At 42.7% G+C, this 13,833-nt stretch overlaps 1 protein-coding gene across 11 annotated transcripts in view; it reads left to right on the forward strand.

The window, feature by feature from the left end:
* The window catches only part of FOXN3 (forkhead box N3), a 213,744-nt gene extending 203,996 nt beyond the window's left edge, over positions 1–9,748 (forward strand). For all 11 annotated transcript variants that reach the window (XM_082317905.1, XM_082317909.1, XM_082317911.1 and 8 more), the window contains one exon: positions 1,528–9,748. In XM_082317905.1, the coding sequence (XP_082174031.1) occupies positions 1,528–2,077 (550 nt within the window). In that variant the 3' untranslated portion in view covers positions 2,078–9,748. The remainder of the gene's footprint in view (positions 1–1,527) is intronic.
* Positions 9,749–13,833: the final 4,085 nt, after the last annotated feature.

The following is a 13,833-nucleotide window of genomic DNA, read 5'->3' on the forward strand; positions in this document are numbered from 1 at the left end:
TAAGGGAAAATAATTTTGTTGAGCAAAAGAGGTTGGCAAGAAGCTTCCTTTGCTAATAAATGGGCCTTCTATTATATACATTTCTTTGAAAATACTGTAAATAAGAACATTTGGAATGACTGATTAATTTGCTACTTTCTACGTTGTCCTGTCACTGGTTCACAAAAGCCTGTTTCTTATTTCAGCAAGTTCTACAGACAAGAGCATTTAGATGAATAGGAACTGTGGAATTATATACACCACTCTTACATTTTCCACCTTTCAGCCTTACCTTTCAGAAATGGATAATACTCTGCTGTTTCTTCTGTAAAGAAACCAGATGTGAGGTCCGTTCCCTGAAACATAAAGCACTTTCCCATTTTTTAAGTAGAAGAGCAGTAATACTGTGGACTGTCACATACACTGTGACATTCCTCTTAAGTACATTCAGTGCATGCGTTTAAGAAAAGGTTTTAATCCAACACTGCTGTGAGTGTGCAAAAGCAGTATAGTGATAGCACGAAGATGGAAAGACTAGATTTTAAAGCAGTTTATCCTGTGATAGTTTAAACATTCTTGCTTATTTCAGGGTTTTTTTTAACTGCTAGAAGGGTTTGAGGCTGGTGAACTGGCGGGTGGCGATGATGATGCCTTTACTCAATGATGAGCATCCTTCTCCCTTTTTTTCAGCAGGAATTAAGCATTGCACAGGGTCAGTCCCTTCTTTAACAGACTTGGAATTATTGTATTCTGTATTGTAAAGTCAGTGGCAATGCTCTAGTATTTTCCAGTGCAGAAGAGGAAACTTAGTTTTTAAATATATCGTGTTGCAGTAGTTCCCACAGCACCGAGTGGGAAAAACCAAAGGGCAAAATGACAACTTTTACAGCAAAACCAGATTTTTTTTTTCCTACTGTTTGTTTTTAAACATGTTTTAATACTTTGTTGGCAGCTAGTGGCTTAAGATTATATTGCTTTTAAGATTATTCATAAACTGATCACAGTCAGAAATGTGACTGGACTGCTACCTGGGTGCTACACTTAGTTGCTCCATCTGTCGGAAAGAGTCCTAGCTGGAAAAGAGCCTTTGAGAAGGGGCAAAGAAGTACTCCAGAAAGCTACTGTCTCTTCCCCGCATTTTTGATAGTATCATTTTATATGAAAAAGGGGAGAGGATATTTATGCAACTCATCAGAGTTTATTTAATATCCAGGTGGTAAAATAATGGGGATTTTTTCTTTTTAATCTTTTTTTGAAGTGTAAAGTATTAGTTGAAACATAAATCAGGACTGTTCAGACATCGCTTATTTGTGCCCATCCCCTACTTGCTCCTGTCTCTTGTGCTGTTACGTGTCTTTTGGCTTGTTTTATGTGGGGAGTCCAATCCACAAGCAATTTGAGTCAGGCTTTGAAACCAGCCTGCATGGACACTACTTTGATAGTCATAATTTTAGATTATCTGTCCGTTGGCTTTTCTTCATCATCTTTTGCACTGAAGCAGGATCACATCTCTGTGGCTTCTAAGACTGCTTCAATTTGTTTTTACAGGAATGGAATAACAAACTGCCGGATGCGGACAGAAAGCGAACAGTCCTGTGGCTCTCCAGTTGTTAGCGGTGACCCAAAGGAGGATCACAACTACAGCAGTGCCAAATCTTCCAACCACAGGAGCACATCACCTGCTAGTGACTCCGTTTCCTCTTCCTCTGCTGACGACCAGTATGAATTTGCAACTAAAGGTAGCCAAGACAGCAGTGAAGGAAGTGAGGTTAGCTTCCAGAGCCACGAGAGCCATAGTGAAACAGAAGAGGAGGACAAAAAGCAAAATCAGAAGGAGACCAAGGATTCTTTAGCTGACAGTGGGTATGCGTCCCAGCACAAGAAAAGGCAACATTTAATGAAGGCGAAAAAAGTACCAAGTGACACACTGCCTCTTAAAAAGAGACGTACAGAAAAGCCCCCTGAGAGTGACGATGAGGAGATGAAAGAAGCAGCAGGATCGCTCCTGCATTTAGCAGGAATTCGATCCTGTTTGAACAACATCACCAATCGGACGGCAAAGGGGCAGAAAGAGCAAAAGGAAACCACAAAAAATTAGAACAAATCAATGATTTGTTTGAACTTACGAAGTTTTGTTTCAGCACGTCAGGTGAATTCTAATGATTTGTGGCAATATCGGCAATTTTTTCCTTTTTTCTTTTTCTTTCTATTTGTTTTTGTTTCGTTTCTTTCTTTTTCTCTCTTTTTTTTTTTTTTTTTTTTTTTTGGACCCTTAAGATTTTTATTTTTAAAGGAGATTGAAGCCATAGAACTCATACTGACACTCAGCTAATTTACAAAAGCTTTTCATTACCTGAAGACAAAAAGTTAACAAAAAACAAAAAAGCCAAAATCGCCATTGCTTTCTCCGGCTTGTCAAAAATACATGGTTGAATACGCAGTGACATCAACATTAATGTGATGGGAGTAAAATTGGGCACTTGGAAATCCCTCTTATACTAGAAGAGCTGTGCATAATTTAGTAATCATTCAGGCCTGGCCCTTAAGAATTGTTTTTAATGGCCTTATGATTGGGTTAGAAGTGAATGTGAATAAAGAGATTTGAGGGAAAGAGGAGGCACGTACTTCTCAACACCAAACCAAGAACCATCTAGTGGCACTTGGATACGTTGTGCCATAGAAGTCTTTGGACAGCCACTGGTGGCAACCGCGCAAACCGTAATGCACTTTTAGTGCTTCACGTACTATATGTGGCTCATAATGTGAAGACTGATAACTTTAAGTTTGGGGAAATTTGAACTATGTATGCAATGGGTTTCAGTGAAATAATGAGAAGAAATGGGGGGGGGGGGCACTGTTAGTAGCATCGTTAATCATTGAATTCTGTCTTCTATATTAAATTAAAAGAATGTTCAAAAAGCCATAAGCCCGAAGATTGGCACTGCGTGCAAAAAATAATAGTAATAGGGAAAAACAAGCTATGTCTTCTAAACTGCCTGAGTGAAAAGCAATCAAGTCTAAGAAATTACAGTAGATATTAAGGAAGGAAATACATCAGAATCTTTTTCTGTGGATCAAATCCTTGATCTAACTGGGGAAACAAAGCTACAAAACCTGCCATTAGTAGTATTCTGTATTTTAAAAAAAAATGAAAGTATATTGGTGAACAGTAAAATTCAGAAGTTCAACAAAAGAGCTCCTACACTGCCCTCAGAAATGAGTGTGCAGCTACCGTCAGTCAGGATTCATCTGTGCAAAAATGACAACAGATTTCCAGATTCAACCAGCGTAGCCAGCAGAAGAAATTTGATCCACATTGCATGGATTCCTTTTGGGAGGGGGGGGAATACAAAAAGCAAACAATTTTTTTTATTCAAAGATGACAAAGTTCTTGTAAGGTAAATAATGTATTTAGCATGAAGCATGAATTATTTTCATATAAATATAGAAAATAGAGAAAAAGGCTATGCCTCTAATTTTTAAGCCCTTAGGCTTAGAGTTTGGTTTTTTGGGTTTTATTTTTTGTTTGTTTTGTTTTGTTTTTGTTTTGGTTCTTTTTCGTTGTTGGGGTTTTTTTGAAGCAGGTGTTTAAGGTTTAACCTTCTTCAGGGACAAACACTGACTGTTGGGGAACTTACTCTGCAATATTAAAAAATAAAATCTTCATGCTCTGGTAGGGCTTGGATGGTTGAATTATACTGCCTTGTCTGCACATTCAGCCCCCCTCTCCCTACTTCTGTTTAAAAAAAGAAAAAAAAAAAGAAAAAAAAGTAAAAGTGTGTCCTTTCTTCGTCTGTACATGTGTAACATGACGCAATAATCTGAGGGCAAATTTAGTAGTGAGTGTGTATGACAGAATCAAGAGAATAATGGGAGGTTAATTGAGGAAAACTCTCTGATTTGATTCAGGAATAAGTAGACAAGAAAATAGCTTTGCTAATTTGCCATGAGAAAATGAAGTTAGTAAAGAGCCTTACTGAAGTGTCCAGAGAAAAAACAGTGTTACAGAGAGTATGATTCAGGTATAGTGCCACTCTCCTGGTAATGACGACTATTAGATTGGAGATCCCTACAGCAGAGGGAAGCTGTGAAATAAATAAGACAGTCTCTCTCACCTGGATTCATGAATTTGGCATGAAAAATTCTACACTTAATATATCCTAGGGGCAAGAAGAAAATCCCAGGAACCAACTACTTAACAGAACGAAATGGTCTGTTTCTTAAAAAGAATATAGGTTTATATTTATCCCTAACAACTGTTTCAGGCAGCAGTTTCACCAAGATGGATCTAGTTTATGAAGAGTGAGTTAGAGAAGGGTTTGACTTCCCACTCAGTGGAGTGAACTAAAAATTGCATTTGGAGATGCCCATGGTGCGTGTTGCTTTAGGAAGCGGAAGGGCTGACGGGCGGGCTGCTCTGGACCTGTTCTTGTGCTCCACGAGCATTTTGTCATGTAAAGGACAGGGCCGCCCTGGGGGCAGCCCAGCAAAAGGGTGCCTCTCCTCCCGTCTCACCCAGCGTGTCCTGGGATCCGGGAGCTGCCTGACAGACAGCTGCCGGAGCCCCGCACAGCTGCCAGCTATGCCGACAAGGAAGGAGAGAGCCAAGGATGGTGCAAGGCGCAGCTCTGCGCTCCCCTCCGTTTACTGGGGCCAATGCATGCAGGGTTGATGCCCAGCGTTAGTTAAGTCAGGAGTACATGGATACTAACGTTTGCTGGCTGCCTGCTGCCCTTAAGATAAAGTTGGGGAAGACAGGAGGGACCGGTCCCTTGGACAGGTAGCACAGAGATGAATGAGCCATAGCTTTTCCCTTGTGTGATTGGACTGGGATAATCGGCTTCTGCCCAGATCCACGCTCCCTACAGCCAGAGTCCGCAGGCAGTGAACCACACAACCCCTGCACAAGGAAACTTGGTCCTTCATCTTTTTACGGACTTTGGGGAGAGCCATTTGAAATATAAAATACTACAGTATCAGTTTGCCACCACTTTTGCTCATTAATGCATAGTTGTACCAGCTCAGGAGTGGTTTAATATTTATCAAAAAGCAACACTGAAAAGTCAAATTTAGTGGCAGAAAATATACTCAAGCCATGGCTCAGCCATCTCTGTCCTGCAGAGAAAGTGATGTGGTTGTGTGCTGGTGGCCAGATTCTGTCCACAGTCACGACACTAATTCCAGAGCAGCTTCACTGACCGCGGTGTGGCAGTGCAAATCAGATCAGTATCTGCTGAACAAGTACCATTCATTAATGTGGACTCTTGGTGGCTAAATATATAATTACCACTAGTATTACTCACCTTAGAAAAAAGTCATTTTGCATAAATATCTAATTAGGCAGGCTATCTTTATATATATACGTATATATAATCTATCTAAGACTTCAACAACTCCTTTATATACTTGCTGGTAAACCTAAAATGTTGGCAAGCATCTATTTTCATGTAAAATTTGTTGCTCCTAGTCTGATCTGCTAAGGAGGTATTATTCGGTAGGAGTCTACAAAGTTATGTTCAGGACCAGCAGTTTGGCTGAGGGCTAATGCCATCAACAGATTATTTCTGGAGTTTAAAAACAACTTGTCCTTATTGACCCTTTCTCTGACTGTTGATGAGAAGTACATAATTTGGATTTGTATAAAATATTGAGGAGTCACCTTTTAAACCATTTTTGTGCCTGGCTGACAATGGCAGCTTTGTCAGAATTGGTTCTACTCCATCAGAGAAGTTCTCTTTTTTATAAGAATTGAGACCGATTTGTTGTCCAAAAAAATATAATGTCAGCTTTTCGATCCAGTTGTCTCTACTTGGACTGAATCATGCCAAAACGGAGTGGTAATTGCACTGTATTACAAACTCTCTCACTTGCCAGGCATGAGGTGGTTTGGTTTTGCTTGTTTGCTTTCCTTACTAAGCCATTTTGGGGTGAGAAGTCGTCGAATCTCTAACTTCCCATTTTCCTCGCTCTATCAGTATTGCCAAATTAGCGTTTCTCCAAGACAGGTGGGGGCTAGGGGAATCCCAGTAGGTCAGCAAGCATTCAGTGGCGAGTTTCACGTAGGCGTGAATCGTAAGAGTCGCTGGACGGCATGGCGGGTTCCTTTGCAATATGCCTTTTGCAGCAAGAAGCTCTTGCAGGCCAGAGCTAATGCCACAAGCAGATTTCACCAGCGTCTGCGGGGACGTGAAATCTGCCGGTCGCGCTTGCGTTCTGCAAGCAGTTGGATGTCCTACTGCATTTTGATGCAGATTTTGCCTGCATTTAATAATTCAAGCGCAGGTCTTGAACAGCTTTAATGTATCACCCCATAGCTGTTTCTGAAAGCAGTCTGATTCCGATCTTCTGGCAAAACCAGCAGTAGTTCTACCGAGATCACAGGGTTTTACAGCTGAAGAGCCTGATGTGGGAGCGAGGAGGCGTGCCGTGTAGGACTAGAGAACTGTCCTGTGACTGTGTTCTCTTCTCTTCTCTCTGGCAATTCAGTTGAGGTCCATATTCTGGCTCTTCTCTTACCTTAACAGGAGAAGAGAATCCCAAAGGAGGTGCATCGGCTCCCAGTGTTCAACTGAATTACTGTCTACCTTTGGAAAATACACAGAGAAACTCTGGGGGCTGCATTCTTCACCGGAGTGAGGTAGAGCTACATTGACATACCTTAGCAGAGAATGAAATCCTAAATCGTACACCAAATGGCACCAGGGATAAAATGACCAAAAAACCACTTTGTCCCGTTTTCTTGGTAGCCGCAATTGATTTTCACTGAGATTTTGGGTCCCAAATCATCTAAAGATGTAGATAGGCGCAATCTGAGGTTTCCTGGAACCTGAAGGTGTCTGATCTCCTTTGCAGTCAGTGGAGCTATAGACACCCAAGTGCTCCTGGAAATCTTTACCGTTTCACTATTATTATTGATATTACCATTTTTCCTTGAATCTGGCCCTAGGCATTCTTGAAAACATTACTCTCTCATGCTCCAGGATCAGAATAAAACTATCAAGAGAATGCATTTCCAATTTCAGATGCAATGCAATTTACTTCACTTCATGGAGAATGCAAACCCGGCTCCTTCAGGTATGTCACTACTGCCTGAATAGCTCATTGGCATATTTTATAGGAAATATTTTGAAACGTTTTCTTGACTTTGCCACCAAAAGAGCATTTGAACCATACATCCTCCTGATTGTAACAGAATATCAGTGTTGACCGTCTGACCAGTTAAGTTTTAGTAGTGTTCTTCACAGCCCTCCAGTAATATATCAAACACTGTTATGCACATAATGCAGCACTGTGATCTAATTTAAATAATACTTTTTTATTATTTATACTACTCTATGTAATATACATCAACACTTTGCTATATAACCTAAGTGATAACCCTCTTCTTAGTTATCTGCCAAACTTTGAATTTCTGTTTGGTTTATATTGCAGTTAGCACAGTTACCAAGTTGTAATGATGTCTCTTTTCCTTTGAAATGGGATGTGTAAGTCAAACTATACATTTTGTGTGTTTCTGTTTTGAGCTGGAGTTTATAAGGATTTACACACAACATTCGGTGTTCTGTATAAATCTGCATACATTTGTGAATTCATCTGTTAATCCCCTTTTATTTAGAACGTATTAATTGATGGTGGTTTATTAGGGGGTTTTATTTTTGCATTTTTATTTTTAGTACTGGTTATTCTTGAATTAAGCAGAGACTTGTCAGCTGGGTTGCTTTATCTTTGATCATGTACATGACCTTATAATTCTTCCACAGTTCAGCAAACAAGTACTAGCTTCACTGACCAAAAACAAAAAAAGTCTCAACCTAATGTGTCTATGGTGCTGTATTTTGCTGGTGTACATTTAAAACCAGAAATGATTTAAAGGTCACTTTTGAGTTGTTCTACTAAGTAGCCTTTCCTGGTTTTGGGAGTTTGGGTTTTGTTTTAGCATTGAACCAAGGTATATTTATCTGAAGCTATATAGTGGTTTTTCTACTGTATCACATTTCCTTTTGCAAGAGGGTGAAATCAACCTGATGTAACGTCCTTGCACAGTCAATGGAAGGGGGTTTTGTTTCACTTTTTATTTTCAGTTGATTTTGTTGGGCTTTGGATCAGGCCAGCAGTTACAAGAGCTCATCAGCTGAGGGTTTAAGGGATAAATGACAACTTGCGCTGGCCCTCAGTGCTAGAAGGGATTTTACTGCCTGTTAAAATTACGTGCTGGATTCTGGGATGGCTGATCGCCCAGAAATGGGAATCTTGTTCATTTGTTTACTCTGGCCTGAAATCCCAAGACTTTCTTTTTTTGTTCAGATGACATTGAACTTGAGGACATTTTTAAGTTGCTAGAGCATTGTACGTTTCCTGAGTATGTGTGTGGGACAACAGTTGAACGTCATACCTGTATTCGACAACCAGTTCCATGCCTGCATCATTCACACTCACTACTTAAAACTGCCATGATGTAAAATGTTGGGGGGAATGATTTGTGTGTGTATGAAAAGCATTATGGACTTGTACATTTTTTTTATACTCTGATCTGTAATTTCTGAACTATTTTGTTTTACAGAAAAACGTGATAAAGCAATCAAAAGACCAAGAGATTTAGTATCAATGCTTAAGGGTCACAGGACCTTAACTGGCCAATAAGTTAATTTAGTACAGTGATAAGCCAATTTTTTTCCTGTACTTGGCATCTGAAACTGCCAATTTCATCAATATTAAAATACGAACTGTGATGGGGAATGAACAGTGATGTTAAGTTGTATTTGTGTTTACCTAAAGGAGCAGTCCGAAGGCAAGTGCAATCAGCTGATCTTTAGGAAATATGAAAATGTTGATTTAGAGGCATACTTGCATTTTACATTTTCTTGATGTGTAATCATATTGCCAAAGACAAACTATTTCATCAATTATTATTGTAAATAACACTTTCCCAAAACCTACCATAAAGTTTCTGTGATGTATTGTCTTCCAGTTGCAATAAAAATTACTGAGTTGCATCAATTGAACAACTGTAGTTGTGTGAATATTGGCTTCAAAATATGCCCAGATATTAAGGAGGAACAACAGTGATTTTTTTACAAATTAATTCCTTCGTTATTAAATAGTTCCAGCCCCTGTGGGATGTTACCTGTATCTTCAGTGCAGTAGATATCAGCTCATGTTAATTTGCTGTCATGTGCAAATGGCTAGACATACTAAATTGCTGTTAACTTAGGGATCTTACTTTCTCATTAGTTCTGTAGCCTGGAAACAAAGCTGATTTCACTGGGAATTGTATCTTTTTTTTTTTTTTTTTTTAATTAGCAACAATCAGAAGAGATTCAGTAATAGGACATGTCTAACAGTATATATATAACATCCTGAAAAACATTGCTTTCTAATCTTTGCATCGGCCCTCCCCAGGCTTTATTCTGGTTTCTCCAGCACCCGAGCTCTTAAATCTTTTGCCACGTTACTCCTTTACCTCGCGGCACGAAGGGACTGTTTGCGGGAGGAAATCCTGTGGAGCCGAGAGCTTCAGAGCCAGTTGCCTGAACCGACTCCATCCATAACCACCTAGGAGGTATCCTGCTCTGCAAATGCTGGGAACCTCCCCTGGTCACCTTGGGCTGCTGCAGGAATCGGTAATGCTCTTTGTTCACCAGTGCTAAGAACTAGCCCATTCGGGCTGTACAGATCCAGCAGTCCAACCTAAGTCTCGAGTTGAAGAACACAGTGCAAAGGTCATCTCTTCAGAGAGTGGATAATACAGGGTATAAAAAAATCATCGTTGCCTCATAGCTTTCTCCAATTAAAATGAAACTGAATAGTAAAATCTTACAAATAAAATCGTTCCCCAAACACTGTGGTTTGAAAGTGTTCTATGGACAGCCTTATGTATCTATAGAGTAAACTTTTAAAAGGATTGAGAAGGAAAAAAGCCCCCTTGTTCTTCTGTCAAACTAAAATCCTCCCCGCACCTGGTTTGAGACGCTGCTGAAGCAGGGGAGGATGGTTTCTCGGCTGTGTAATGAGAATGTATGGCTGCTGAAGCTGGATCTTCAGCTGACCCGGAGCTATAAAAGTGTCCCCCTCGCTTGTCTCGACGCCGTCCTGAGCAGCTGGTATTGAAGACCACCGCAGCAGGCATCTGAGGGACAAGATGGATGTGAACAGGTCCTGGGGGGAGTGGGGCAGAAGAAACAAATGTCTGAGATAGATATACACAACAGAGCATAAAAATGCCCAGCCCCAACATCTGACCAGGCAATTGATATTTCAACGTATTGCCTGAGAAAGTTTCAGTTTGTAACCTACCCTCAGCGTCCTCTGCCACTGCAATGGAACAAAGAGGGGAAAAAAAGTCAGCCAAGGAGATGAGATGAGAGGAGACTGGTGAGAAGGAAAAAACACGTAACTATGCTCTGCGCTGTCTTTCTCTAATGGATCCCTCCTCCCATCTGCTGCCAGTATCACGCAGCACGGTCTACGGATTGATCCGTAGCGATGTGTAGAGGAGCCGGGAGACCTGCAGACTCCACAGAAAATGTTTTAGCCTTTATATGCAAGCCAGCAAGCTTGCCAGGAGGCTGGTCTTGGGTTTGTTTCAGCATAGGGCATTGCATGAGGGCCTTAAACCATTTAGAACAGGCACACTATTTGAGATGTGTTGAATCCCAGTTGTGCTAAAGGCTTTTTGTGCAACCTTGCAATTTGCCTGTCATGGGCAAAACAGCCTCAAGTTGCGAGTTTTACTTCATTGTCATTAACACAGACTTCTCATTGCTCATTTGGGTATTTAGAAAGGACTCAAACAAACAACCACTTACATAAACACCTGTCCTACCTCCTCTCCAGCCTCAACGCCCTTATTTCCACCACGGGTTATGCTCAGTTTGTCAAAATGCCTCTGGCAAGCCGTTGGGTAGCATTGAAGGGATTTATGTACCGGCTCTTTCTGCTGCACTTTGGCACTTGCTGGTTGTCCTGCTGCTTAGAGCATACTTGGTTCCTCTGCTGCCCTTTCTTCAGGGGTGTCCCTGCTCCAGCATGGGTGGCCCACAGGCTGCAGTCCCTCAGGGGTGTCCCTGCTCCAGCATGGGTGGCCCACGGGCTGCAGTTCCTCCAGGGCATTCCTGCCCTGGTGTGGGTGGCCCGTGGGCTGCAGTCCCTCAGGGGCACACACACCCTTTTGACATCAAGTGGGTCTCTGGCAGTCCTCCATTTGCTGGTTCCTTTATTAAATACACCTGAGGAGGAGTATCCCCTGCTCTTCTGACTGCCCGCAGCAGTGGCACCCAACGAGTTCCTCCCTGTTCTTGACCTCAGCCCTCAGCTGGCTGGAACCGGCTGTGACCAGCTCCGGGTGGCTCCTGGCCAGCTTCCACACGGGTGGTGCTGCCACCCCCGTGCCGAAATCTGGTCCCTCCTGGCCACTGCAGCACCTCAGTCCCTTGGCACCTCAGCCACGGTGGTGGCGTATTTGGCCCACGCAGGGCCTGCCCTGGCCCTGAGAAACCCAGGGGACGGCGCTAGGGCTGCGCTCTGGGCTGGAGCCCCTGCGGCCACCCGGGGCCAAGGGAGGGCACCAGCCCGCCCACCCCTGCTACGGGCACCCGCCCGGGCGCGCCTGCTCCCAGCCCCTTGCGTATCTCCCCTTCAGCAGTCCCCGGGTAAAGCGTGATGGTAGGGCTCCTGCCCTTCCTCACCGTGTAGAAGGTGATGTGGTTGTGTAAGTGTGTGGCTGTGTAAGTGCGTAATGGAAGCATGCACAGGACTATGAGCTTTTACATTGCAAATTTTGGCTACAGGAGTCCAAACAGCCCAGGCAGCACAGACGGGCTGCTTCCCACTGAGGCGGCAGAGCTACCACGCGTCCCCATCCGGACGCCCCTGCAGGCAACTCGCTGATGCTGAGCTGCTGCATGGCCGGAGGTGCAAGGCTTTGGGACCCAAATAAGAGCAAGCAAAGCAGACCTCGCCTGGTCAGGGCACTCAGGAGAAACCGTGGGTCCCCAGGCTCACGCGGCTTATTTGCAGGAGCAGGTACCTAATGGGTGCCTTGCACAAAATGGGAACACACGAAATGCCTAAGTCTGCACGGCCTCCATGTTAAATTCCTTTCTTTACACAACAACATCTGTTACTACGGACTCCCCTGTAAAGAGGCTGCGTTTGACCCTTCTGCCCGCTTGCGCGTGCTGTCCGGTGAGGTTGCCTAGAGGAGCGTGTCAATACCGACAAAAGGCTTTGTTCTACGTACTCCAGATCCTGTATTACGCCAGGAAATCAAATAACAACGGTTTCTGTGACATCTGCTTCTTAAAGAAATATCATAAAGGAATAAATCTTCAGTTTTAACACAGTGTGATGCTTTGACTGGGCATGTTCAATCCACACAAGATAATTAAAGAGTTTTTAAACTTCATTGTAAAATACAGATGATTAACAATGGTGAGAAACTCCATGGAAAACACTCTACAGCAGGCATCTGTCAGAATTAATAACAAACATACACTCTGCTTTTAATCTTACGCTGACATAATTTTGATTGCCTATAAATCTGAAGGTTTTGTTTATATTTCTATTTGCGTTAGGATTGGTTGCCACTTTATATTTGATCAGCAGTGCTGCTATTCACCATGGTGGAAGAAATCAAATGATGATTGTGTATATATGGCAATCTAAGCATTACAGTGCAGGAGACTGTAAACACAACATTTTCAAATCTCTGCTTATCATCATAAGCGATGTTCTCTCCAGGTCTTTAATGACAATCAATTTCTAGAGGCTTTTCCCAAATAACTGTCATTGAAAACAACAGCATCTTTTTTGGTAGCTTGGTCCTGAAATGCAGCACCTTCCTGCTGCTGAGACACAACTTCTTGTTATCTGTCTGTTTTCAATCAGTTAGACAATATAAAAAGCTAGCGGAGCCATTTTTCTTCTGTTGCTTTTTGGAATGAATGTTAGTACATCAGAAAACAGGAGGAAAACACTCTTGCTAGATGCAACCTAGGAGTCAGAAGCTGTGCATTAGGGACGCCCTGTAACGCAGCTGCGTATAGTTGGATGACGCAGCAGATTCCTCCTGCGCCGACATTTCCATATGTACGCACCCGATCTTAAAAAGCAAACGGCTTATTGGCAAAATAGAAAAGAAAAGGTAGGATGAGTTAGAATGACAACGAAGAGGCTGAGGACATAACCACTTTGCCCTTAATTAGGACAGGCAAGCAGAGAGCCTTTCAAAATAATACAGCCTCCTCTCATTCCTTTGCAGCTTTGTTTTCGCATCTCTCAAACACGGATCAGTCTGTGATGCAGGGACCTGATTTTAATCATCGTCTTACATAATCTCTGCAATCATAGTAAAGAGCAGTGCTGTTCAGTGATTTTAAAAATAGCTTTATTCTGCTATCAGCATACTAATTAATACACTTGCTTATTCCAATCTAGTTCATTCACCGTCTCAGTTACAGAAGCCACGCTACCTGGGGTGTAATCAAATACAACTGGCTTTGCGTAATACAGTGCTGTAAGAAGCAGATCATCAATCAGGGGGAGAGACCGGACTCCCGTTCTGGTGGCCACCGCCTGCTACCTCCTCCTGGCGCAGCAGTGGGGAGGAGCCGTGTCCGCAGCGAGATGTAGCTGGTGATCCACCATGCAAAAAAAATGGATTTGGGGAATATTGTCTAAAAGGCTGCAAACGGCAGCCAGTCAGCCATTTTGAACTGCTGAGCTTTGCAAGCAAGGTGGGGGGGAAGGGAAGGGAACGGGAAGGGAAGGGAAGCTCCCGCTGGCTGCCGAGGAGGAAAAGGTGGCAGCAGGAGAGGTTCCCGGTGCTGCCTGAGGCTTCCAGGAGCCACTGGGAAA

Source organism: Platalea leucorodia (assembly GCF_965183815.1).
Source record: "Platalea leucorodia genome assembly, chromosome: 7".
Classification (NCBI taxonomy): domain Eukaryota; kingdom Metazoa; phylum Chordata; class Aves; order Pelecaniformes; family Threskiornithidae; genus Platalea; species Platalea leucorodia.